This window comes from Megalops cyprinoides, chromosome 14, assembly GCF_013368585.1.
Source record: "Megalops cyprinoides isolate fMegCyp1 chromosome 14, fMegCyp1.pri, whole genome shotgun sequence".
Classification (NCBI taxonomy): Eukaryota; Metazoa; Chordata; class Actinopteri; order Elopiformes; family Megalopidae; genus Megalops; species Megalops cyprinoides.
This window is the reverse complement of record NC_050596.1, coordinates 28,181,115-28,208,758: the sequence shown is the minus strand read 5'-3', so window position 1 is coordinate 28,208,758 and position 27,644 is coordinate 28,181,115. Positions and strand designations below refer to the sequence as shown.

The window sequence follows — 27,644 nt, the reverse complement described above, 5'->3', positions numbered from 1 at the left end:
TTTACTGAGCCAATTGTAGGTTAAGTACCTTGCCCAAGGGTACAGCTGCAGTGCCCCAGCAGGGACTCAAACCTACAACCTTTGGGTTATAAGCTCTGCTCCTTACTACTATTCCACATTGCCATGCAGTTAGTGACCGACTGTCCTGGTTCGTGTCTACAGTGGGGTGGAGTACACCGCTGCACAGTGCGAGGATGTGGTGGTGCACACCGGCCTGTGCTTGTCCCCCCCGCTGAGCAGCCAGTACCCTCCACTGTGTCATTAACACTGAATTCTGCACACTGCCCATTTGTCAGACACATTTCACACTCCCCCTCAACTCTGAGCACCACACACACACACACACACACACACACACACACACACACACACACACACACACGCTGCCTCCCACATGTTCCCACATGTTCCCGCACGTTCCCGGACGATGCCGTCAGCATTCCTCCCCCAGTAGTTAGTGTCTGCGGAAGGTCAGGTTTCCTCATTTAACAAAATGTATATTGTTTGGGAAAATCCCGGTGTGAGGAGTTTGCCCTGTTTGTGTGGATGGGGAAAAGAGAGGAGGCATATGGGAATGGATGGGGTCATTTCCTCCACTTGGTCTCTAAGTGCCAGTATACTTTTAGAGTTTAAGTACTCAGCTTAAGTAATCATTCACTATTGGCTCACTTGTTCTTAAATCTGGTATGCAAATGGCATAACCTGACCTCCACTGACCCATGAAACCTGGAATTTTGGAAGAAACACTTCAAAGTTAATGGCAATTAAGCACACTGGTGTCAGTGTTACAAACATTAGTCTTAAAATAGTAGACAACTGATTTGAGGTAGTTGCAAAGATCAATGAAGAGAAACCAAGTCCTTCCTGAGGTTCTTTGTAAACCTTTATTAAAAAGGGAATTTCTGTCCACAGTAGTAAAGACTTTGGCACCTACAATATAAAAATAAAAAAAGTTTACACCTCAAAAATTTGCATTCACACAAAATGTTTGGAAAAGAGGGATAAATAAAACCAAATTTAAAATAAAAAAAAAGAGTGAAAACTACAACAAATCAGTCGAGATCAGTGAGTGTCACAAACAGTGCTGGCTCTGTCTGAAGACCAGAGGCCACAAAAGAGAACAACTAATACACAACTCAGGACTGGAAACCGCAAACTGTGCGCACACATGGTTCGACAGCTTGCATTTGCTAAAACAGTGCTTGATTTCGGACTTTTTTTTTTTAAATCGAAGTACAAAAATAGAAGGAAATAAAAAATAACATTGAACACATTATGCAACATTGCATCAAAATACTGCAAGGCACAGAGGCCTAATTCAGGCCTTGGACATTTGCTGCCCTGCCCGGATCTGCGATTAAACCAATCAGAACAGGGACTGACCACTCGGTAGCCCCAGCGACTCAAACGTGACATGGGAGATTTCCACCATTAATGTGGCGATATCTCCCTGAGGTGTGAACTCCCATTCTCCGAGTCAAACTCTACACCCCAGGGGCTATTGGTACAAATGGCCGTTAAGATCACTGGGTGGCTTTCAGGAACACTATAGGGAATGCTTTCTTTTTCTTTAAAGTGTCTGAAAGGGCAGGAAGACGAGGGCGCCAATCAAACCAAACACTAGGGTGAAAGACCTCTTTGGCGCAGAAGTCTTTTGAGAGGTGATTCTGCAGGAAGGCGTGAGGTGGAGGAAGCAGCAGGACTGTGATCAGATTATCAATGGGACTAAGAATAAGGCACAGAGGTGTTAGTACAGTCTTGGGTGAGAGCCCTCCTTGGTATCACTGGTGTGGGACGGAGCTGGGGGGGCCAGGGAAGCATCCCGCTCAATCCCTAGGGTTCTGTGCATCTGCAAGCAGCTCTGGCCTTAGGCACTCAATGGGACACTGAATGTTCTGTAGGAAAGAAAAAAAATGCACAGGGGGCACTTTCAGTAAACATCCTCCTCTTGCGTATACTCCATGCAGACAGAGTATTTGGATGTACCACTGCTAGTATTAGACTGGTAATCTTTTTTCCCCCCTCTTCAGTCAAACTTTTTGTTACATCGAAACAAAAATAGATGAGCAGAAATTTCAACTGAAACATTTCCTTTTTTATTTTACATTTAGTTTTTTTTTTTTTTTTACACCATTTCCCTTCCTTTTTGTCTATTCACTAGATCATGTTTTATCGTTTTTATTTCAATAAACTGATTAAGCTTGATAACAATATTAATGGATTTTACCATATTTAGTCCAATTCATATCTTGAAAAGTTCCTGTTTTTTAAGTGACAAATAACTAGCTCAGGCATTTATCATCTAAACAGAGGTTTGTTGATTGATGGCATTTGAAAGTCCTGAACAGTAAACATTAATTGAAAGAGGAGGGCAGAAGGAAGAGGAGTCATGAGACCCCAGTGTGTGAATAAGGGGACACTCACCACTTTGCGCAGAGTGTTGTCCCTGTAGCGGTCGAACACATCCGTGCGCACCGGCTGCAGAAGGTCCACATCCACGTCTCCGCCCGGCCGACGACAGTTCTCGCAGCGCCAGCCCTGAGAGGACAGCACACACCTGTCACTCACTTGTGCCCCAACACACCATGCCTGTCACACCTGTGATCCCACCCCCCCTCAGTGAGGCAAAGCGTCGGAGAGGGGGGAGGTCTTACCTGCTGTCCACCATAGCAAGTGCAGGTGCAAATGGCTCCCAGGTACTCCTTCTGCCACTGGTTGCCCACCTGGTACATCTTCCCATTGTCATAGCAGGTGGACTCATCTGAACAAAGAGAGGAGGGGGGCATTAACCAGCCATCCTGCACTTCTGTTCTTTTGTGCTGGAACTATACACTACAGTACACTTCTGTGCTGGAACTATACACTTCTGTGTACACTTCAGTTCTTTTGTGCTGGAAGTTGCTCTGGTTAAGAACATCTGTTGAATGCAATATAATATAATGTAATGCATCCTTTACTATGCAAAATCCAAACACAGAGGGATGTCACATAATCGGGACATTCAATGGTGACCTGCAGTGAGAACAAACCAGCTGTTCTTTTAAAGTATCACAGCACAGCTGAGAGCTGAGGGATGCTGTGGATCCTTTGTGCTTAAAGCTGTAAGCGATGGCGGCGGCGAGTGGGACTCACGTGGCTCGCACTTGAACTCGCCCTTCCCGTTGCCCAGGCAGGTGCAGCTCATCATGTGGCCGTTCTCGGCCTGACGGTCCCATTTCTCGCCGATGCGGTAGTTGTGGCCGTTGTCATGGCACCACTCTGTTTGAGGAGAGAGGAGACGGATGAGGAGCTCAGTTCCGGGTCAGGTTGCAGTTTTGACTTATTCCATATCCCTATTTGCACCCCAGTGCAGACGCTGTTTTAAAATGAGCATGTCCTTCGCATATTTGGCACTGTGTTCCAAAATCTTGCTTGTGAAATATAACAGTCTCAGGATTTTGCAATGTCTTATACAGTTGAAAATGCACAACTGAGATCTACAATGTCTTTCTTCTCGGCGGCCATATTTACTGTCCATGCCAGGGCAAAGTATATGTGTGAGGTGGATTATGGGAAAAGGTGGGCCACTCACTGGATGAATCGCATCTGAAGTGGCCGCTGCCGAGCCCCAGGCACCTGCACCAGAGCTTGAAGCCCGTCTCGGACATGCGCTCCCACTCGGCGCCCACGTCATGATAGGTGGCAGTGAAGGTGTCGTAGCAGACGTCCTTGTTGGGTGTACCTGCAGGAACTGGAGGGTGATGCAGACAAACAAAAATAGTAAGTGTGAGACCACCACTGCTTCGACTTGAGACGGTTTGACTCCATTTTAAGGAGTTACCCATTACATTACATTATTGGCATTTAGCAGATGCTCTTATCCAGAGCATCTTACATTGCCAAAGGGTACAGCAAGAGTGCCCCAGGAGGGAATCAAACTGGCAACCTTCTGGTTACAAGAACCGCTCCTATGCTACACTGCTGCCCCTAAACCTTATTTTCAAGGGGAGGACATGTGACACCAATATGCATAGACATTGTCCTGGCTGAAGGGGATGTGTACCTGTGTTGCCGACGGTGATGATCTCCTCAAGGACCTTGTGCTTGAGCGCCCCCTTCAGGGCCTCGACGATGACGTTGTAGGAGGCCCCGGAGGTCAGGCCGATGAGGGTGGCGCTGGTGGAGGTTCCTGGAAGACGCAGCTGCGGGAGGAATAAGCAGCGGTGAGCCTCCCGCCTGGACACATCACTCACGCTTAAATCCATCCTCACTCCCCTCTCTACGCCTCCCGCTTCCCCATGTGGTAGTCAGAGATGGTATACATGGGATCTGGGGCCTCAGCGGGCTCGGGAAGCCAAGGTTGCGCTGTTGGCGGGATGGACGCATTCTAGACGCATGCTGTCATTTCCCGTCTGCAGTGTGTGCTTAACCCCCCCCAGAGGGAGCGGGAGCTTCGCTGCCAGCAGGCTACCTGATACTGCTCCCCACACGGAGCGTGGCCCGAGCGGGAGAGCACTCGCCTGCCCTCGGATTATCAATCACTGCTGCGAGCTTGGAAAGCAGCAGAGCTGTCACCCCCCCCACAGCCCCCAGGCTGCGTGTCTCAGGCTGGAAGACTCCCAGGGCTGAGTCAAACGGCTAGGAGAGCAGCCAGCATTTTCCATGACAGGGTTTTTCCCTCATGAACAGTTTTAACAGGAGCCTACATCCCGCGCACAGGAGAAACCTTGGACAGGACGCCAGAGAGAAGGCAGGCACTGCTCTGTTTGAGGAGGAGATGGAGGAGGCATGTGTGTGTGTGTGTGTGTGTGTGTGTGTGTGCGCGCGCGCGCACACATGCGCTCACCTGGAACATCTTCTCGTTGAGCTGGGTGAGAGGGTGGCAGGACAGCAGGTACTCGGAGGTGTGCTGCAGGGGCTGCCAGGAGATGGTGGTCTGGGTCTGGGCCTCCTGGGGGAGTCCAGTGTCGTTCTCTGGAAAACCAAAGGGAGAGCCGGGCAGAGGCCCCTCACTGACCCGCACCACGGGGATGCGCCCGCCGTCGGGGCCCGGCAGGGGCACGTACACCAGTGGCTCGCGGCCACTGGGGGCCAGGGGCTCACGCTGCCCGTTGTTGCCCAGGCTCTGATACTCTGTGTAGATGTGCTGGCCTTGCTGGCCCAGGGTGTCCTGGCCGCCGGTGCCCACGAGGTGCACGCGGTTCTCGTCGAAGTCCGACACGTCCTCGGGCACGTCCAGGACGTCGGGGCCGGGGCGGTGGGGGGCGGGCAGCAGAGGGACCAGCACCTGCGGCTCGGGTTCTAGCGGAGAGACGGGTTAGGAGCAAAGCGTGTTAGAGGCCCGCGCTAGCAAGGCCCTGCCAGCAGGGGGTGTGAATCCAGCAGTTCACCATTCACTGTTGGATCCTACTGCAAAGCTACCGCAGCAAAGCCTGCTGCCATTTCCTTTTGAATTTAACAGCCATTCAAAAGTAAATGCTTTATTTGAAGCACTAGAGAGACAGCTAATCGCTGGGCTGTGCATTAATAGTTTGCTATTAAGTGATCTTGTTATAACAAGATCGCTTGATATACACAAACAAGCTGCAGTTGTAAAATTGTAAGAGCTTTTTTTCCCCACAGCGAAAGTGCATTGCGTTTAAAGTCTTTTTTTGCCAACACTTACCATTTGGCAACAAAAAGGATGTGTGCATGTGTGTGTCTGTGTGTACATTTGTGGTGTAGTGTACTTACGAGTTCTAGCCTTGCCCACCAGAGGTGAGCTTCTTTGTGTGTTCTGTAGGGCAATGATCTTGATGATGTACTCGGTGCCTGGCTTCAGACCTGAACACAAAAACACCACCATATGTATAAATGGTCCACAGCCTGAAATAGGCTATCCCGGGTCTATGAAAACCTGGCTGACAGCAGACGAAACAAGGAGGCAGGTACCAGGGATGGTGGCGTAGTTCATGCCAGCATGGGGGCGGGGCAGCAGCTCTCGAGGGGCTCCTCCAGACTCCTCGTAGGTGATGAAGTAGCCAGTGATGCGGGTGCGGGGGGCATCCCAGGTGAAGGAGATGCTGTTGGGCGTCAGAGAGGTGAAGCGGATGTTGGTGGGAGCCTCAACCGCAGGTTTAGCTGCAAAAAACAGAATTTTAATGAGATACTGCCACACGCATGGACCAATCTGTTGGAAAGCAAACTGCTTCCCCTTCTCAAATGAGAAAGCCTACACCCCACTTCTTTTCTGGGCACGACCAAAAGAACGCGCAAGGAAGCTTAGGGGGGCAACGTAGTGGTACCGAGCAGGGCTCATAATCGAAAGGTTGTTGATTCGATTCCCTGCTGGGGCACCGCTGCTGTACCCTTGGACAAGGTACTTAACCCAGAATTTCCCCAGTTAATATCCAGCTGTATAAATGGATAACACGTAGAAACTGTAACATGGATGAAAGCATCTGTTAAATGACTGTAATGTAACGTGGGCTGATTTTCGGGGTGTGTTTGTGGGTACCTGTGGTGGCAGTGAGGGTGAAGGGCGCACTGCGGGCATCTCCGTTCAGTGTGTAGATGTGGATGGTGTAGGTGGTGCCTGGGTGCAGACCTGGAGGAGAGAACATTCATTCATAAAAACGTGTCCACACTGCAGTGAGTCTGTACAGTCAGTAAAGACCATTGCTGTAGTGGCGGTCTGTAATACCGGTGATTGTGTAGGAGCGCAGCTCTGGCGAGATGGTTCTCTGGATGGCCGGGTGGCTTCCGCCAGTGGGCGTGGCGTCGACGAGGAAGCCTGTGATGGTTTCGATCTTGCTACGCCAGGTGAGCGTGATGCTGTTGCCCTTGATGTCCGAGATGCGGACGCGACGAGGGGGGCTGATGGCTGCAACGGGGCGAGGAAAGGGTTGCAGTGAGACTGCTCAGGTACGCTTTTAAACACAGTAAGTGTCTTGAATGGACATGTTTTACACCACTGCTTATAACAATCCTGGTCTGACACTGTCGCTCATTCAACTTGAATGGATACACATCTGTTCTTTTGTGCTGCTCTGGATAAGAAAGCCTGCTAAATGTAATGTAACGTAATCTTTACTTAACCAGAAACAAACAAGGTATGGTTTATAAGAAGACGAGCTAACTTACTGTCCAGGGTGGTGACCTCTCCCTGAACAGGACGGCTGGTGAGAGTGTCCTTCAGGGCATAGACATGCACCTCGTATGTGGTGGCAACCTGCAGAGATGAATGGGAATGACCTCATCATATGGGGATACAGAGCATGACTCAGTAATAACCCCCACAAGACAAAGAGGAAGCTAGAAAAACAGATGCTGCATGTTTACAATTTCTCAGCAATTCCTGTAGAGATTAAAGTCTTTGGCAGCAAATCCACACTTTGATCCACCCACTAGGGAATTACAAGCTTGGTACTAATGGTGCCTTTGCTGGCCAATGGGGACAGCCTTCAGCTGCAGATAAGACAGAAACTCAATCCAGTCTTTTATTATCTGATCAACAGACACCCTTCAGAAAATGAAATGTCAGAATGTATAAGCAACAACCGCAATTGTTGAAAAATAACGAGAGAGCCAAACGATTACCAAATGTCTCAAGATGAACCTAGAAAACGGATGGAAAAAATACAGAAAGAAATCTTGCCTTGATGGATGATTTATTAAGAGTTAAATGGTGATTTACCATGAGTGAGGGTACGACGACCTGGGTGGTGTCGGGGGCCAGGTTGAGCTCTTTGGTGGGCCCGCTCTTGTTCTTGGGGTTGATGACCACGCGGTAGCCGGTGAGCTGGGCATCAGGGGCGTCCCAGGTTATAGTGATGGTGGAAGGACCGACCTGAGAGAACTCCAAGTTGGTGGGAGTGGGGATAGCTGGAGATGGGGTGAGAGGAAGGGATGTTAAAAACATTTACATTTTTACATTTTTTTTCAAAATCAGATACATGCATGAGAACAACCAGCCAGTATTCACTTAAAATCCACTCCAACCTGATCTGCAAAGGGCAACCGCCACCACATCAGCTCCTAGATGCACAGAAATGAGCGTGAGGCGTACCTGTAGCCTGTGTCCCTTCCAGGGGTGGGCTCGGGGTGCGGTCGTGCAGGGCGATGACCCTGACGGTGTACTCTGTCCCGGGACGCAGGCCCTGGAGGACTGCGGTCTCCTCATCTCCATGGGGCGAGGGGTAGAGCTCACGTTCACCCTCCTCCGGGCTGGAGTACAGGACCCTGTACGAGGTCACCGACCCGTCCGGGCTCTCCCAGGAGATCCTCATGGAGGTGGAGTCCACCTCGGAGAAGACCAGGTCTTTGGGCCGGTCCACAGCTGTGGGACAGAGGGGGTTTAAATGTAACCATGAGGGCCTGCATCCAGTGGACACCAGGAAAATGAGGGCTGCTGTGTTTGCTTCCAGGGATTGTGGGTAATGGTCAAAATTTATCACTCACTGGTGACTGCGGTCTCCACGAGGGGTGGGCTCTCCCCATCCTGGCCCAAGGCATACACACTCAGCAAGTACTCTGCCGTGGGCATCAGGCCCGAGAAGGTTATCTCCGTCTGATCTGTAGCAGAGAGTGAGACACGTCACAGACTGAACAACAGAAAAATCAACCATGTCTCCACATGGAGTTTAGTCAGTAGCTTTTTCCACACAATCCACAACAGTAGTAGGCAAAAAAATAGATCGTACAAAATATTTAACTCTGAACACAACCCAGTAATTCCCTTCCTCACTTTTGCTGGCTGCAGAGGTAAGAAGCAAAAGGATGCATTTTCTCAGTGCTGAGTACATGTACACAGAGCGGTCATCTTACCTGGGGCAACAACTTCAGAGAATGTGGGTCCTTGGCCATTTTTGGGGGTACCAGTGACCCTGTATCCAGTGATAGGTCCCTGAGCAGGGGTCCAGCGCACTGTGATCGTGTTGTCCTTCACATCGGTCACCTCCATCTCTGGGGGAGCCTCAATATCTATGAGCATATGCATCATACATAACCACTAAATACTACAGAGCCATCAAAGATAAAACTGCATTATTAAAACAAGCTAACAGGCTAATGAACAGGACTGAGTGTAAATCTGGCAACCACAATGAAGAATCTGCCATTGTGTGTTTGGGAGATGCCTGAACGGCCTCACATCCATCGGTCTGTACCTGTCTTGTGGGTGACGTAGATTGGGGTGCTGGAAGCAGGACTGTCCCCTCTCCCTGTCACTGCAAACACGGTGATGGTGTAGTCGGTACCGGGCCTCAGGTTGTGGATGGTAGCGGTAGACTGAGAGCCTGGGACGGTAAACTCCTTGGGGGCGCTATGGCCTCCTGGGACGGGAAAGAAACATCAGTTTTACTACCAGCAGACTGTGAAGGCACACTACTGACAGTCATAATATAGCAGTCGTAATTGCGGCAGACATAAGAAAATCCACAGACCTGTCTCTCCATGGGTGATCCTGTAGTACCTGACAGAGACAGAGGGAGCATCCCAGCGGATGGTGATGCTGGTAGGAGTGGAGGAGGTCACCACCAGGTCAGTGGGAGCATCAGAAACTGTGGCAGAAAGACACAAACGAACAGAATGACCTCAGGGAAGAAGAAAGCCTTATGGAGAAAACCAAGAAAAACAGCAAAATGTAGAACACAGCTGGGATTGTACATTTTATTACATTAAACAGATGGTCTTATCCAGACCAACATCAAGCACAAGAGAACAGAAGAATATCCATCCAAGCAACAGTCTGTAGACGGTAGAGGGTGGGAAGCATTAAAACAGGAGAGAGGGGACGTACTGGTAGACTGACGGCCGGTGAGGGGCAGACTCTCCTCGGAGCCGCTGACTGCATATACGTGGATGATGTACTCGGTCTCTGGGGCCAGGCCCGTCAGGGTGAAGTGGTTCCGGGACGGGGGCAGCCTCTCGTCCTTGGTGCGGCCCCCGCTGGCCATCTGGTAGCGGATCCGGTAGCCAGTGATGACTGCGCGCGGGGCGACCCAGTGGACAGTGAAGGAGTTGGTGAACACCTCAGAGAAGTCCAGGCCCGTGGGGGAGTCCAGAGCTGCAGGGGGGGAAGGAGGTATGAGCAGTTAAACCAGAGTCCTCCTGCTAGGCGGAGCATTTACAGCCCTGACCGGCCCTGCACTCACCTGTCTTCTGAGTGCCAGTGACAGGTGTACTCTCACGCTCTTCGTACACAACCACCACGCTTACCACGTACTCGGTGTTCGGCAGCAGATCTGGAAGAGCGGGTAGATGGTCAGACCGCGTTTTCAAATATCCGATCCACATTCCATCCAGCGGGCATCGTACGGTGGCCTTACTGCTTACACATCACACCCACCCACAGCCAGCAGCGAGCGCTTACCACGCAGAGCGATGCTGTTGGTGCTCCCGCCCACGTTGCGTTCGGTGATGTCGTCGTCGTTGTTGATGGGGTGGTAGCGGACGATGAAGCGGGAGATGTCACTGGGTTTGGAGACAGTTGGGGGGGTCCAGGTCACCAGCATGGAGTCGGGGCCCACCTCTTCAAACTGCAGATCAGTGGGGGCGGGAACAGCTGTGTTGAGAAAAATGAGTAGGGGGACAAGCAGTGAGCTTAACGTGCGTGATGAAAGAACACATCCAATCAGTGGACCTCTGGGTAAACAGCATAATCCCAAACCAGGAGATATTCAAAGGAAGATGACTAAAAAAACTGCAGGAGTAGCAGATGCAAGAATTCCGAGGTGGAAAAACCCACTTGGGGAAAAGATGCAACAGGAGGAAATGGGCTCTAGCTTGCAGGCTGCTATTAAATAACTTTTTGGACTCGCAGCAAATTAAACCTCACAAAATAAAACCACATGGGCCTGAAAACAGACCCTCTTTCACACTGTGAGAGACACAAAACAAAAAGAGACGCAGCTGTACACGCCTCATCCAGTTCACCACCGACAGACAATTACCAGATCCTACAGCTTCAGATGCAGCTTGTCTGCCACTATTAATCATGCCATCTGAAACAGCTAATCAGCATCTGCATTGAGATGTTTGATCTGCAGTGAAGTGCAACAGTAAAACATTTTGAGTACATCAGAACAGAATTATATGCAGAGTAATATTAGTCTAAGGGCCCAAACTTCATATGCACTGCCAGGCATTCAAAATGCACAGAGGACATTGATCCACCCATCAGCTGTGTCCTTTAATATGTACCCATTATGCCAATTTGGCACCAGAATGGAGGCCCAGTCTTGAAGTAATTAAGTGCTTTGGGACACTGGAAAAAATTCAAAGCAACTACATTAACAGCACTGGCAAAGACATTTGTGTTAAAATGAAAGCATCCCCTCATTTTCTCCGGGGGGAAATAAAAGTCAATCAAAAGCTATTTGTTAAATGGCACCTTGGGTGATTTCATGCAAAGTGAAACCAGGGGAAAGTGTTTGGTTGCACGTAACAAGCACTCATTAAATAAGCCCTGTCCCAGCCAGCAAGTTGGTGAGAAATTGGTTTTTCAACTAAACATTTCCCCAAGATTCTTTTTCAAATAATTAACTACTTTTTACCTCAAAAGTGTCAAATTGGTTTTACGGTCCAAATTAGATACCCAAATGCTGAAAAATGTATTTGTCCCATTCAACTTACAATACAACTCCTTTTAATACTGTGGTTTATGGATCTCTACAGGGCGTGGATGTACAATACTCTGCCATTCCAGATTGGGACCCCCCTCCTCCCCCACCGAAAAAAAAACCAAAGTGGAAATTCACCGGTCTGCTGCGTGAGGGTTGTGGGCTCGCTCTCTCCGCCATCAGTGACGGTGATGACGCTGATGTCATAGTCGATGCCGGGCTCCAGTCCGTACACAGTGTAATACCCTGTGGTGGGCTCCACCATGTCCTCGAAAATGGGGACACTCTCCCCAGCCGCCACTACCGTGATGCGGTAGCCGGTGACGGCCGTATAGTTAAGCGGGCTCCAACTCAGGCCGATTGTCGTGTCGGTGACATCGACAAAGCTGAGGTCAGTAAGCTGGGGCACGTCTAGTAGTGGGGTTAGAGAGGAGGTGAGGAGGCCAGACACACATACACAAACACACACACCAGACACGGACAAACACACAAAACAGGAAAGCAGAGATGATCAATGATCGTGAATCACACGAGCACTGCAGTCACAGTACCATCACAGCATTCAGATCATGTGATATGAGGACGTTTTACCATCACAAGTTCAGCGTTTAATAAATTAATTAATTCCACAGACTGCAAATACTGAGAGTGCAAATTCACTGAGAAATATGATTCTAGAATGGCAACAGATTCCCCCAAATAAACAGGACAGGAAAACACTAACCGAAATAAAATAAGAATACTTTTGGTTAAACATCTGTGAATAAAGTATAGAGAAAACCCATAAGCTGGAACAAACCTAATATGGTTAAAGTCACATTGACCTCTTTAGGCTTATGGGCCACTTGTGTGGTAAGGTCATATCACCTATGGCAGTAGCATAGGGCTTGCACAGAATTGCAAGCAAATGAACTCACTGTTAGTAAAATGGTGAGCCATTAAAGCTTCAAACAAAAAAAAAAAAAAAAACATTCAAAATAGACAGCAAGAATTACACTGCATTAAATATGCCTTTAGCAGTAGCCAAGACAAGGAATTTCCTAGCTAAGCAAGAGTTCTGTCCAAGACACATGGCAGCCCAGTTTATGAGTCATTGGCTCCAGTCATGATGCAGTGGAATAGGTGCATTACTGTTGGCTTCTAAAAACTGCACTCGTGATAGCTCTTATAAATCTTATAAATCTCCAGGAAGCGATAAGATGGAAGCTGTAATATTTCATATGACTCCACTGTCCTTGTGGTAGCACTTCTTGGCTAGCACCTCCTTCAGTTATTCAATCCTCCCATAAAATGGAAACTACAGAGGGACCACATGGGACTTTGAGGACACAATGAAGGCACGAGGGGATCATGTCCCTTGCCCCTCAAGCAGGAGTAGTCACAGTGGTTCAGATATCACCTGTGACTTTCTCCACACCAACCTTGGGTGACAGTGGTGGAGATGGGCACGCTCTCCATGTCGTCCTTGACGGTGAAGACGCTGACGTTGTACTCCACCCCGGGACTCAGGTTCTCCAAGGTGCAGGAGTTCTGCCCGGCCTTCACAAACTCCTCCACAGAGTTCCCATGCTGACCCTTGGTTGGAGTGCAAGTCACCCTGTAACCTGTGATGTCTGAAGACATGAAGCAAGCGTGAAATGGAAGATGAGGGAGACGAGAAGAATGGGTAGAATAAGGAACAGAAACATTTACCCCAAGGGATCAAGTCAATCTCATGAGGAGGTGGTTCTGTTATCTTCCACATTAAACATTTTTACTTGCTTAGAAGACACCCATAACCAGGGCAGCTTGCACAGCTTACATTTCTTTCTTATCTTTAATTTACACAGCTGCAACTTTAGCACAGAGATTCAGATTAAGAATCTTGCTCAAAGGATGAAAGGGTATTATTCCACTCGGGACTGTAGGCCTCCTGCTTGCTAATTCAATTCCTTACCCCAACTCAACTTTAAAGCGAATTACATAAATGCTGTTTGCATACAGTAGTGATCTAAATGACGAAAATCATCTGAAAGGCCGATAATGAAGGTCAACAATACAGACAGCTATGAAGAGAGTCCAGCTGACCTCAGGGAAGGGGAGAGTAGTAATATTTACCAGGTGTCTTGGCATCACCCCACTGAACAGTCAGCTCTCCAGTGTCTGGGCTGGACTCCACATTGAGGTCAGTGGGCGGAGACAGAGCTGAGGGAGACCAATAGGAGAACGAGATAAGACAACTTCATTTCAGCCACATCTCCAACACTTTAATCCCGACCCAGGCCTTAGGAACATATAGGAATATACAGAAATAAATAATCTAGCCAGGTTATGTATGTGTGCATCCAACTAGTGACTAGAAGAAAAGGTAACAGCAAAGGCAGGTTTTCTACCTGAATGTTATTCATTTCAGGTCTGGTATCAAATCATATTCATTTAAGATGAAATTGAAAATGACAAACCTGCTAAAACTAATTTGTTAAAAGAGTACATGAAGCATTTGCTGGCATTTGAGTTCACACTTTGTGACAAGTTTTACACGTTGAGTTTAGTGATACTTTAACGGGAACTAGGGTGAAGGACGTAAAATCTTACGTGTGACAACGCGGCGTGTAACGGGGGTGCCATGCTCGCGGCCGTTGATGACTGGCTGGACACTGTAGGTGTACTCCACCCCAGGGGTCAGGCCTGAGATGTAGATGCTGCCCGATTCGGAGGTGACGTCCCTGGGTGCCTCCCCGCCCTGACTGGGCCTCACAGTCAGCTAAGGGGAGAGAGGATGCACGGGGTCAGGGATGAAAGGTCAGGGGTGAGCCCTCTCCCAGACACACAGAAGCCTGGGTACACTTACAGCTCCGGTGTGAATGCCTCCGGGCCACAAAATACTGAAAGATGCAGGCTGGGCCTGAAACACAGCATGAACTCATTCACCTTATAGCCAATCCTTGGCACCGGGGTCCAGGAGATGATGATGGAGGTGTCTGTGACATCAGTGGTGAAGCGTGGGGCGTTCCCCATGGGCTGGGCTAGGGGGACAGAGGGAGTGTTCAGTCTCACAGTCATGCTGGCACTGCATCCTCAGCCAAACAGATCGCAGAGAGTGCTGCAGGGGTGTGTTAAGAGCGCTGTACGCCCCCGCTTTAAGGAGACAGTGTTAACTTTTCCTAACACCTCCTCGACACATTCTCAGCTGGCTGCCATAGCAACAGCCGAGTATGGCGCAGGCTAATTCAATTTATAGCTTTTAGAGACTTCAATAACAAAGGATCAAAACAAGGTTTACAATAAAAGTGAAATTCCTGAAGAATTTGTTATATAAATTCACAAATGCATAGAATATAAACATACAAATCGCTCATTGGGGGAAGCGGGGTTTCAATGTCAAGAAAAAGGAGGGAAAAAGGAGGGCGTGGCACAGGCCCGTGTTGCTGGTGGCTTCCCGCAGACTCACAGGTGGTGAAGATGCCGCTGACTCCCTCACTGACCACGTTGTTGCTCTCAGAGTGCAGGGTGACGGTGTATTCGGTGTCGGGACGCAGGTTCAGCAGAGTGTACTGAGACAGGCGTGGCGGGATCTTCAGCTGCTTGGGGTTGGAGCCCTCCATGGTCAGGAAGAGGCGGTACCCCGTGATTCTGGCCCTGGGGACCCCCCAGATGACCAGGGCACTGTCTTCAGTTATGTTGGCAAAGCGGAGGTCGGTGGGGGCGTCCGGCTCTGAGGAAACACATTTTATTTTATCAGGTTCAGGGTTTTAAAACACAAACAAATGAGCTCAAATGAGAATCTGATGTCTGATGAGAATCTATTAGATTCCTTGTCTAGTCCACCTGACTAGACAAAGAAATCCAAGTATACTACTATACGTCACTAGATCACAGAATCCAGCACACATTGTGATACTACACATAAAATAAACAGCAAGTAATACAATATCTGATCTTAAAAAGTGGCCTGCTATGGCCATGTACTAATGCTTTCTGATAGCAGTATTAAATACAGTATCAAATTACACTAAATGAGTGTACAGAGGCCCCCCAAACTCTCTTTACTCACTGGTGGCCTGCTCGCCCACCAGGGGCTGGCTCTCCACGCCTCTGTTGATGGCGTAGATGTAGAAGCGGTACAGAGTCCCGGGCTGCAGGGGGGTCACCTCAGCGTACGCGTTTCGGGTGACGGGCAGCTCCGTCTCTCCCTGCGGGGTGCCGCGGGGGCTGATGGGGAAGATCGTGACACGGTACCCCGTCACCTCGCTCGGGGGTGGCGTCCAAATGATGGTGATCTTCACGTCGGACACCTCGTAGAACTGCAGGTCTGTCGGGGACGGGACCTCCTCTGTCGGAAGGAAGAGGTCACAGATCAAGCTGTGGACTGGGGTTTTAAAAAGTGTGTTTCTCACATATGGGCAGCAATGTGGTGTAGTGGTAAGGATCAGGACTTGTAACCAAAAGGTTGCTGGTTCAATTCCCTGCTGGGGCACTGCTGTTGTACCCGTAGGCAAGGTATTTAACCCACAATTGCCTCAGTAAAATATCCAGCTGTATAAATGGATAAAACTGTACGCTGTCGCTCTGAATGATAATGTAATAACTTAAAATTCACACTGTGCATTAAGAGAACAAATCTGTGTGGGTAAAAGCAGCCTGGGTCCAGTCAGTTACAGACTCAGCTTAGTCCATCCCAGGGAGGAGTTAACAGAAACACCACCTGCACTCACAGCTGACCCTATATGGGTATACAAGCCCTGGATTCGCACCAAATCTTCCATTTCATTATCTGTTAATGTGCGCTAATCTCTGCCAGAATGACAAAAATGCGCATAAACCTTTCCTTTTGAAGATTACAGAAAAACCCTTTTCTTCAGGCCCTCACAAGAAATCTAGAACTTTAAGTCTTCACTAATCCCATCAGTCCTGTCTCAATTGTTGTGGTTTTCTGAATTTATTCACCTATAACATTCTCTGACAGTTCAGGAGGAGGGTAAATGGTACTATTTAGGCTTGAGGGTTCATATTAGGGGAATGGCGTGTACCTGGCAAGGGTTCTCCTGCAGTGTTGACCTGGACGAAAACAGGCTCACTCTCCAAGTTCTCCTCCACGGCGTAGATGCTGATGTTGTAGAGCAGGCCAGGTCGCAGGTCACTCAGGGTCACAGAGGTGGCGGTGTCGGGGAGGGTGAGCTCTGTACTACTGCCCTCGATGGAGGGGGTGTAGACCACACGGTACCCTGTACATACACACATACACACACACACACACACACAGTTAACAGAGGATTACAGAAGAGGCGTCTCCATGGAGACCAGCAGTGGAGCCTAGGTGATGGCCTCAAATAGGATTCCTACTGTTTTCTCACCTGTGATGGGAGCCAGGGGCTTGGACCATCTGATCATGATGGAGGTCTCTCCCACTTCGTCCACTGTGTGTTCAGTTGGGGCGTCAGGGGCTATGGAGGAGGGGAGAGGAGGTTAACCCTTGAGTGGATGGGGTGCGTGATGTTCGGAGTTGTGGCTGGAGGCGGACAGTAACTCACCGGTGGTCTGGGAGGTGGTCAGGATCAGGTTGGGTTTGCCCTCTGGTGTCACTTCATACACGTTCACGGTGTACTTGCGACCAGGCAGGAGCTCGTTAATGTTCACGGATGTAGCAGTGCGGGGCAGGTCTGAAACACAGAAAAAACTACAGATTATCCCACAATTCCTAGCACAACCGTGTCATCATAAACCTGTTAAAAGCCCACAGTGTTTTGAACAGTCTGCCATAACAGACAGTGTGCAGACAATGAATTGCGAAAGTCATGCAAAGTGTAATACACAATAATGAACTGACCCAGGACCACAGGTTTCGCTCCATCTTCGCTCAGCTCGTACTCCACCCTGAATCCCGACACGGTGTCTGAGGCAGATACCCAGGAGATCACAAAGCTGCTGGAGGTGATCTCCGTCACGGACTCGGAGATGTCCACCACGGGGGGTGGCTGGGTGGTCTCGCCCTCGGAGGTCGCCACTGTGGGGAGGGCGGATTTAAATTTGGTGAAACTTCATTCCCCCCAACCCCCTATACACATAAGGAAGGAGGACCGCTGTGTAGATACAGGAAGTGAACATTGGCGGGACACTCACGGGAGCCGTATGTGGTGGTGAAGTCGAAGCGTGTGACCTCCTGCCTGCCGTATCTCAGGATGCTGATCAGCTGACCCTCGTATGTGATACCTGGCTTCAGTCCAGCAATGGTGTAGGAGTTCAGGTGGCCTGGAATAGTCACCTGCTTCCACGGGATGCGTGTGCTTTTCTGGAAGGGCGAGACAAAGCCACAGAGACGTTTATGGATCATCTCTCGTCTAATTCAGAGCAGTGTCCGAACGGAACATATCTACTAGCAGGACGACATTTTCAATGTTCTTATTCCATGAAGCAGCAAATGCTTAAGGTTATAAGTCACCCAAACATCAGGATTGAAAATCACTCCCAGAGAAATGAAATCACATATGCTTGCGCAAATCTGAAATTCTGTACAAGGCCTGGAATTTTCTACCAAGGTCTCAGTCATGCCGGTGCGGTTGCTGGCACATACCCTATGCACCACTCCTCTAGCCCTGGAAACATTGAACCACTTTCATCTTTTGAAGAAAAAAAAAAAAAAACTGCATGCATTTCATAACGTAAGAGCTGTGACCATCCAAAAAAGCCAAATCCCCAGAGAGGTAATGTGTTAGCATCTAATTAGAAATGAAAGCATTCATGATGGCAGATAAATTCTTGGGGGTAGCTTTTGAAGAGTTAACAGATCTTTCCTTATAAACAAGAGAAACTTGATGTAGCGTTTGGACAGCATTCCTATGCCAGGCAAGATTGTTTGCAGGGAAGCTTCGCGTTCAGTGACTACAGCCTGTCTGTGTGTTCAGAGCTGGCTACTTCACCTATTCCTGTTCTGGTGTTTACACAAATGTTCCAGTAAATGTTTGTCCAGCATCAATGCCGTTTAGCTGCAAGTGTTTAAAAAAAAACGGTCAATAAAAATGAAATGGTTTCATTAAAAAAGTCGGAAAGGTCAGAACATCAAGAAAAAGGGAACTTGCCCTGTGCAACACTCCTGCTTTGATGGCTTTCCAGGGTTGTCTGACAAGGACACAAGTTCCGTAAACACCCTCCCAAAAAGGAAGGGTGTTTGACCGCAAACCTCTGAGGCAATACCCAGGATGGGTCACAGATGGAACATTCTGGAAAAATGGACTCCACATCACATGTGCCAGTTTTGGTAGGAAAAGCTCACCGGTCTCCACTTGAGGATGTACTGGGTGATGTGGGCGGATGGTGGGGCGTTCCACTGGATGGGGTGGGAGTTGGGCTGGTTACCGGTCTCTGTGATGATCACCTGGACGGGGCGAGAACCACCTGGGGAGGAACAAAGACACCATCAGCCTCTGTGGCTTCTCTGTATTATTAAATTATACATTTGTTCAGTACACAAGGCAACTGAATTACTGTCTTCATGAATGCATCCGTAATAAAACTTGCTTTTACAGAAAACAGTGGTATAGACATATTTACTGTGATGCATTTAAACTAATCGCACAAGTACATGATCTCTGTAATGGCCACGCACAAAATGAAAACACATGCTGCGAAGTTGTGGGAAAGAACTAGAAGGAGAAACCTGACAGTGGTGTGTGAAATTCCTGTCAGGGTTTCTGCTGCAAGAGAGACTCCTACAGTCTCATAGGCTATCCAAGCCTTTTACACAGATAGCACAAAATGAAGACTATTATAGTGTTCAAGTGACCATTTCAACCTATACGAAAATGTCATGTTAAGAAATAAACAAGACTGTAACCACACCAATGGTACAATTCAACACAAAATACCAAATTTGGGCAAAACCAAGGCCAGACTCACTACAGATTTTGTTCCCAGGTTCACAGATATTCAAACAACTTCAAACAAAACCACATATTTTCTGACACAGCTGTAATTACACTGCTTATTTGGTTAAGAAATAAACACGATCATATACTGCAGTACGAGCTCCCCAGCATGGCCATACAGCCATAGAGTCTGTTCAGAGCACAGGCAACTGGGGGCTGGACACTGCAGTGAGCTCAGAGCAGCCTGCTCCAAATGAACTCCACTTATCCCAATTACAACTCCACTGGCCGAGTGGACTGTATACCACACAGCATTTAAATTCCACTTAGTCAGGCAATATATTCCGCCACCCGCCACCCCCTATAGGATTCCCGCCATTTACCCCAACAGCTGCATACAATTTAGCGCAATGAGGGAGCTTCCGGGGGGGGGGGGGGGGGCTCCCTTGAAAGTGGCTACCTGTGACTCCATAACACGGGGTCTGAAATTGGGGAGACACATTCCCCGCGTAGCTCAGTGCACCAGATTACACATGGTCTCAGGTTTCCATTACAGCCATGGCTGAAAGGGTTTGTCCCGCAGAGAGAGGTGACAGTTTTAAAAAAATGAACAGCTCAGCACAAGCTGCAGGAAGTGTGCGCAGGTAATAAAGCCCCCCCTCCCCCCACTGGGAAAGAACAAACCCACTCAGCAGCGCTGATGGCAGCACCAGACCCCTGTGAGCAACAAAGGCTTTTTTTGAAGGCAGCGGAGAGAGGTCTTCCATCTGGCAGACTTCAAAGTCCAGCTGCCGTCAGTCTCCAAACCACGCTACCACCTCGGTGAGAGTGGAGGCGGGGTGGAGGTTCCCCTGAACTTAATTTCAGAGACCCAATTACATGAAAGTTGACGGTTATCTGCAGCGCTGAAGAGCCGGAGGTTGCGGCTAAAGAATTTCCTGCGTCCATGGTCTGCATCTGTAGGTAGGCTAACAGCAAAGAGGAAACACCGCCCTGCAGTGTGCTGCGTATTGGTACTCAGTTTTACCAGGACTGAGCTCCACTCACAAAGCCCTGCATGTGTGCTGGTCCACCACACTTACCAGGTCCAGTCTGCTGGGGTTCGCAGCTCAGCTCTCCGATGCCGTTGCCGTAGCAATGGCACCTGTATCGGATGCCGTGGATCTGTTTGTCCCACGACTCCCCGATCTGGTAGAAAAGCCTGGTCTCGGGCTCCTGGCATTGGTCTGAGGGTGGATACAGGAAACTGTTATACATATGGCTCTCTGATGGTATTCGGGTGGTTATATTTCCCAATATACTGAAGGAAGTTGGACTGAGACCAAATGGAACTGGGAAATTCATTTTAAAAGAACTGAGGGAAATCAGTTCAAGGGACGCCAAGGGCAATTCTCTGGGGGGGAAAAAAAAAAGATTAGTTTACCATATAAACATCATTAAACACCTATATCCAGTTGGACACTGAAGCAGATTTTTAGGTTTTCTGGAAAAAAAAAAAATCAGTCAATCCAGTAGAATGTGTCCAGTGCAACACAGCAAGTTGATGAGCTTTAGAAGACATTTACAAATGCTTGATCTTTCTTTTTCTTACACTTTCTTCAGAGTTTTCACTTCTTCATAAAACCACTCCCCTGATACCATAGCAGGGCCACTATCATACATAATTAAGAGGAAACTGGGACTTGTGTGGATTAAAACACCCATCAACAAATAGAGAAATAGAATTAAAACTAATCCAATGAGGAGAGGGAATAAGAAGTTACAAAAAATGAACTAACCAATGGCGTCGCACTTCCAGCGGCCGCGGCCCTGTCCGAAGCAGGTGCAGTTCATCATGTAGCCCTCGTCGTGGCGCTTGGTGAAGGTCTGGTTCACCTCATAGGTCAGCCCGTCCACAATGCACTGGTCTGTGACACACAGGAGAACAGGAAGTTACCTCGGGGGGGGGGCGTCGGCCGGCTGCTTTGGGTGGGCTTGGGTCAGGAGCAACCCCTCACCTTTGAGCTGGGAGTAGGCGATGCAGCTCCACTCGCCACGCCCGTTCCCCACGCACGTGCAGCGCATCATGTGACCCAGCACGTCGTGGCGCTTGTCCCACTGGTCGCCCACGCGGTACATCACCCCCTCGCTGGTCGTGCACACCTCCTCGTGAGCTGCAGAGGAGTCGGGTTACAATGAGTCTGGATTCACCAATCACAGCATTACATTTACATTACTACATAACAATCATTTAGCAGGTGCTCTTATGCAGAGTGACTTACAGTTTTATCCATTTAGACAGCTGGACAGTTAGTGACAAGGTACTGCCAGCAGGGAATTAAACCAGCAACGCTTCGGTTGTGAGCCTTGCTCCTTACCACTACACCGCACTGCTGCCTAAGAGCATGTCTTGTTCTTCAAAACTGGAGAGCTAACAGAAGGTTGCATTTAGAAAAACTTAAAAAAATTTAAACGAAGATGTATATTTTTAACATATTCATATTTTTGGTGCAACTTTGACAGGGGATATCAATATTCTGTCCATCAGAGGAGATCCCCCTTAAGATTCAGTACGTGTGCCATCGCAGCAAGACGCTGTAATTTAGGTGATCCAGCCCAGCATGTTAAGGAGTTAAAACCTGAACTCTGGTGCCCTGGAGCGGAGCCAAACGCGCTCACTGCCAGCCAGAGTCTGGACTGGAGCCAGGCACCATCCCCAGCCGTGTACAAAGGACAGCTCCTCTTGGTCAGGTCATTACTGCCTCTTACAGCCACATTACAGCCCAGCTGCTCATGGTAATTTACCCATTCACCTAATTGCTTTTAAAGACTGCATTTCAGCTTGTTTACTGTCCACTGCATTTAACAGTTCTGTGAATGCCCAGCGACCCATTAAGCCAAACGGCAATTGCATTTGTGAAGGGATGTAAAAACAAGTGCCAAAAACCCACCTACAACACCCCCCGTTCCTCATGACCACCCCTATGTGAGGAATGTCGCGAATAACAATAGAAACCTCTGGATTTCACCCCCCACCCAACCAAATTTACACCTTAGGGGGAAGAACAGTGTCTTTCGCACCTCTGTGCAGCACTGATGTAATTATGCAGAAATGTTGCTAATTGAGATGAAGCAATTACATCTGTTTACACATCACTGTCATGGGCACCATTTGTTTACTTCATAGAGCCCTCATACAGCAGACAATGATAAAGACTGGGAAGAGCAGCAGTGAGCAGTCAGCCTATCAAGACTGGTCTGCTGAGGACAAACCGTAAGATGTTAAAAGATCAAAAGAGAACATTTGGGCTCAAACATATGTATAAAAGGTTTGAGAAGTCACAACAGCAACAAATGACCACACACAACTTAAAGTGGCAGAAGCATTTTAAAGAGTCTGACTATGCCTAATAAAAGAAAACATGTTCTCCAGTGCTAATGATTTTTAAAACTGAGGTGTAAACAAAAAGTCTTGACTAGCATTATAGCCCCTGCAACCGAGACTGAAGGGCAAGGCACAGACAAACCTCTGCGATTCGTCTGCGGATCCAAAACTCACCGGCCATGGGGCAGAACCCGAACTTCTGCTCCCCGTCGTAGTCGGTGGTGGTGCCGCACCACTTCATGCCGTCGCGGCGGCCGTCGGCGGTGCAGTCGGTGTAGTTGCGGCCGTTGTATATGAAGGGGAACTGGCACAGGGCACCGTTAGAGTTGCCCCCTCTGGTTGTCACCAGCACTAGAGACAAACCACGTCAAACGTTAGAACACCAACAGAACCAACTCCATGTTCTCACTTTAGTAATAAGGTGACCACTCAGCCACATAGCTAGCATTTTACATATTGTCCATTTCTCTTGCTGGATATTCACCTAAGCAATCCAGGATAAGCACCTAACTCAAGGGTACAACAGCTGTGTCCCACCTGGGACTTAAAACCTGCAACCTTATGGCTGTGAATGTATTTTCTCCATACTACTTCTCGAAGTCCAGTGGCCTGACTGTGTCCCACAGCCCCAGGTGACACCCAGATTCTGCTCACCGTTCTTCTCCGTGCAGAAGGAGTACTGGAGGTCGGTCTCGTAGTCGGAGGAGGTGCTGCACCACAGCTGTCCGTCGTTGCGCCCGTCGGAGGTGCAGGAGTAGTAGGTCTTTCCCATGAACACGAAGGGGAAGACGCAGGGCTGTCCATTCGAGTTGCCCCCGTACACCTGAGAGTGGCCTTCTGCACAGCGTTGAAAAACACACACACAAAAATTCCATTCAGAACAGTGCCTGAATCAAATGAATCCACACGTAGTATCTGCCTTCATGGACATTTCTACTACAGTGAAATTGGTGGAGCTGAACGTTGTCATGGTGCATGTGATGATGCAATAATGAACAGGTTGTCGTGGTGCATGTAATGATGAGCCTATCAGATGCTTTGGAAGGAGAGAGAGGTTAAAGACAGGAAACACTGACCCCACTCCTCGCAGCTCACTCCGTTGCCCAGGCAGGTACACAGCATCTGCTTGCTGCCCTGGGTTTTGATCCAGCGCATGCCCAGGAAGTAGGACACACCCGAGTCGGTCACACAGGTGCCCTCCACGGGGGGCTCTGGGTGGGGCAGGGGCTGGTAGACAGCTGGCTGGACGTTGGTCACCACACGAGAGCCGGTGCCTGCATTTCAGAATGTTGAATACTTTGCTAAAACAGGAGGGTGGGGAACAACAAAACCTATTCACAAAAAATGCCTCTATCAGACTTTGTGAACACTTGCACCGCCCTTTAGCGAGATGCCAATATGCAAAAACACACGCGCTCTTAAGAGTAGCAGTAACGCATCATTACTGGGATTAAACTTGAACACAGGACCTTGCTCTTGGTGGGCAGAGGTCTGTATAACTGGACTGTACAGCTGAGACTGAGGAGACCTGTGTGAAGGCAGAGCGCCTGGGTCTCTCTCACTGTGTGGCAATGAGGCCCAGTGGTGAATAAGGAGCCGTCTGGCCTCACCCAGGCTGGTGTGCAGGGACGCGTGCCTCTCACACTTCCACTCCCCGCGGCCGTTCCCTGTGCACAGACACTGCAGCACGTGGCCCCGGGCGTCCTGCTTGGTCCAAGTGTCCCCGATGCGGTACGAGGTCTGTGTGTCCTGGTCGTTGCAGCGGTCTGCGGGGAGCGCGGGGGTTAAACTGTGCGGCGGCAACAAGACAACGAGACCAAAGAGCAGCACAGCTGGGGGGGGGGGGGGGGGGGAAACTTCCACTACAAACGACGTGGGTGGCCTGCCCTTGTTAAGTAACGCATGCAAATCACATCCAGAAGTTTGCATCTCAAGCCGCTCTACACATCTGCAGAGTTCGGAGTCCAAAGCAACCCCTGCCCCCCCCCCCCCCCCCACAGTCATCAACAATCAATGATCACTCAACAGCCATAAACACAAATGCAGTCACTTCCCGCTGAGCACTCCCATACAGCTGCAGGAGGACAGAGCCGCGAACATGGGAGCCATGATGTCATCAGGGCGGAACCGCAAAATATTTAGCAGATAACGCAAGGATATGCTAGCGCTCAGGAAAGGAAGGGAAGTTCACCAAACCCTGCAAGATTTAAATTGCCTTTGGGATACAGCTGTCACATTATGAGATTACGCATCATCTAAACATGATGAACTAGATGAACTTCCATCTACTTTGAGAGGTAGTCATTTTTGCTGCAAGTACTGCTCATTACAATCAAAAAAGTGGACATTTTACTACAGGAGAATGAAACATTTTAGGAATGATTTTCAAAGTACATAATATGCAACAAAAAAAAGCTGAGGGCAGTCTGAGGTCCAAGTTTTCCTCATCACCTAGTAGCTAGACAGGGTATTGTTCCCTTGTTCCAGATGTTAGAATCCTCACAGGTTCTAAGATCTATTTTTTTTTTTTTTTAATGAAAAACAAGGTCCAGCTGATCAAACACAACAGGCAGTAGTATGTACGGGTTGGGAACAGGCCACTACACCACTGACAGGGGCCCAGTGTGATGGGGCCAGAGGCAGGGGCCTTACTTCTGGAGGTGCAGGTGATGCGGCCACTGCCCTCTCCCAGGCAGGTGCAGTCCACCATCATCCATCCCTGGTACGGCTTCTCCCAGGTCTCGCCCACAACGTAAGAAGCGCCCGCCGCGTTGTCATAGCAACGCTCCGCTACAGAGAGGGTAAGAATGAGAGAATGTTGTCAGTAACCCTGCTGGCCTGGGTGCCCTGTAATCCATCTTCTAAGAGCTCAGTGTTGACTATACAACTTTCATTCACACAGACTAATTACCCTTGCTTTGGTTGGAAAAGCTGCTTTTTAACGACTTACAGTCTATGCAGGCAAGCTTATTTATTGCATGAGTAATCAAGTTTGGGATTTGGGATGTGTCTGTGCACATTGAGGTCTACTTTAGCATAGGCTATTTTCAAAGAACTAGCCAAGAGGATATGTAGCATTGCGTTTAGTAGGATCAAGCTGAAAACATGAGGTGAAGGCACTTCCTGCTGCAAAAATATCGCACCTTCGCCCTAGACCGAGTCGTTTGTTACTTATGCAGATTCTCACCAACAGGCTTGCAGGTCCACTCCCCTTTGCCATTTCCCAGGCAGACGCACTCCAGCATATAGTTTCCGGTGTCGTGAGGCCGTCTCCAGGTATCCCCGATCTTGTAGGACTGGCCACCCTCGTGACAGCGGTCTGAGCAGGGAGAGGCCAATCAAATCGATTCTAACAGGTAACGCGCAAACGTACAGACCCAAACCCGCATTATACGCAATTACGAGTTACAGATTCACTCACTTGCAATGGTACAGCTGATTTTCCCCCGGCCGGAGCCGATACACGTGCAGTCCCAGATCATCCCGTCCTTTGGCCGCTCATATGTCTCTCCCACCCGATATGACCGTGCATTGATCTTATCATAGCAAGTCTCCTCAGCTGCAGGAGGTATAAAGCATTAGTTTCCACTCACAAATCACGCGCGACCTTGAAATATCCCGTTACACGGACGCGGCTGCACACAAAGAACGCGGCGTCCACTCAATACCTCGAAAGCAAGGCACGGACATTCAACACAAAAAAAGGAAAGAGTGGTTTTTTCCAAGTTTTTTTTCCCGAAGTTGTTAATGGACAGACTATTGACGGACGAACACAACGATGGAGCAGGGTTTGACACGATGATGGTGAGAAGACAAGGGACTACTGCATTACTGCATGGTATTGCATTGATGGAAATGCACGCTCACCTTCAGGTTTGGTTTTACATTTAATTCCTGCTACTCCATGACAAGTGCAGAGCAATGTACTGCCCAGATAGGGCCGCTCCCATTGGTCGTTAACGTTATAATACCGACCATTCTCGTTGCAGCCGTCTAAGGGAAAAAGTAAACGCACACAATGAATCCCCAAGCAGCCCACTAATATTTCTCTTACGGTTACTGGGGCGGTGAATGGTTCCTTTCCTTCGTTATTTCATATCACATAATTGATGCTCTTCAAGTGCCAATAATTATAAACACGTTTAATGAACATTCACCGATGAACCAATTTGTAGGTTTACGGGTAAAATAAAAGCGTACACTAGAGTATGGACTGGATGCGTAATAAAAAATAGGCTGGAAAACTCACAAATTTAACTTGCATATTTACTTCGAAGAAACTAAGATTAACTGTTACATTATGACCTACTAAAAGTACACACCTGCAGTAGATAAAAACGATAAACGCGCACAAATATATGTGCGTGCAGGGGTTACTATGGCTAACTCACCTTGAGAAACTGATGAGACTAACGAAGAGAAGGATGTTGCGTCGTCGACGCTGGGGTAAACTCGTTCCTGAGCTTGTCGTCTGTTTTTACCCGTGTTCTTCGGCATACAATGGACAGCGGTGCCGATGCAGAGTGCAACCAGCAACCCAGTCACTGGGCTACCGGGCATTTTGAAACTTTGGAAATAAAGTTTTTTCTATGAACAATAATATGAAGGCTGCGCGATTTACCCGATGCTAGACTATATACAGAACTTGAGAAGGCGCAGAGCTTTTAATCGCGGAGGCTGTTGCAGCTCTTGCTTCCCAAATAGTAATTCTGGCTGCCTTCCAAAAGTGACCCGATGCCTCCGCCCGTGCAGCCGCACTGAGGAGGAGTGCAGGCGCAGTTTGCGCTTTTATCCGCGGATAACCGACACTCTCCAGTAGGAGGGTCTAACTGTAACCGCTTTCCTTGGACGTCAGTGCCG

General features: G+C 48.8%; 1 protein-coding gene across 2 annotated transcripts; it reads right to left on the bottom strand.

Moving 5' to 3' along the window:
* Positions 1-912: 912 nt before the first annotated feature.
* Positions 913-27,531, bottom strand: fn1a (fibronectin 1a). 2 transcript variants are annotated; one of them, XM_036546020.1, is made up of 46 exons: positions 27,176-27,531; positions 26,652-26,777; positions 26,206-26,343; positions 25,972-26,103; positions 25,437-25,574; positions 24,395-24,550; positions 23,861-24,058; positions 23,439-23,621; positions 22,959-23,135; positions 21,418-21,573; positions 21,199-21,327; positions 20,503-20,646; positions 18,829-18,950; positions 17,679-17,847; positions 17,386-17,562; positions 17,090-17,218; positions 16,913-17,002; positions 16,589-16,783; positions 15,613-15,891; positions 15,010-15,273; positions 14,490-14,584; positions 14,154-14,322; positions 13,677-13,763; positions 13,001-13,192; positions 11,718-11,990; positions 10,331-10,522; positions 10,113-10,202; positions 9,758-10,024; positions 9,402-9,518; positions 9,126-9,290; positions 8,785-8,940; positions 8,419-8,532; positions 8,027-8,296; positions 7,655-7,842; positions 7,102-7,189; positions 6,662-6,841; positions 6,476-6,565; positions 5,911-6,099; positions 5,713-5,802; positions 4,826-5,280; positions 4,043-4,181; positions 3,572-3,730; positions 3,133-3,258; positions 2,655-2,761; positions 2,425-2,538; positions 913-1,895 (listed from the first exon to the last, which is right to left on the bottom strand). In XM_036546020.1, the coding sequence occupies exons 1-46, from the start codon at positions 27,342-27,344 to the stop codon at positions 1,827-1,829; spliced, it is 7,452 nt and encodes a 2,483-aa protein (XP_036401913.1). In that variant the 5' UTR covers positions 27,345-27,531; the 3' UTR covers positions 913-1,826. The 2 variants fall into 2 exon arrangements, with proteins under 2 accessions (XP_036401913.1, XP_036401914.1); XM_036546021.1 differs by lacking the exon at positions 26,652-26,777.
* Positions 27,532-27,644: the final 113 nt, after the last annotated feature.

Bases quoted from the DNA above. Each gene is read 5' to 3' on its own strand.
- fn1a (XM_036546020.1), bottom strand. From the start codon at position 27,344: ATGCCCGGTAGCCCAGTGACTGGGTTGCTGGTTGCACTCTGCATCGGC. The intron at 20,647-21,198 runs GTTAGTTCATTT...ATCCACCCTCAG, and splicing joins CTGGAAGTGCGACGCCATTG to ACCAATGCCAGGAGCCCGAG. The intron at 13,764-14,153 runs GTAAGATTTTAC...GGTCTCCCTCAG, and splicing joins TACACGCCGCGTTGTCACAC to CTCTGTCTCCGCCCACTGAC.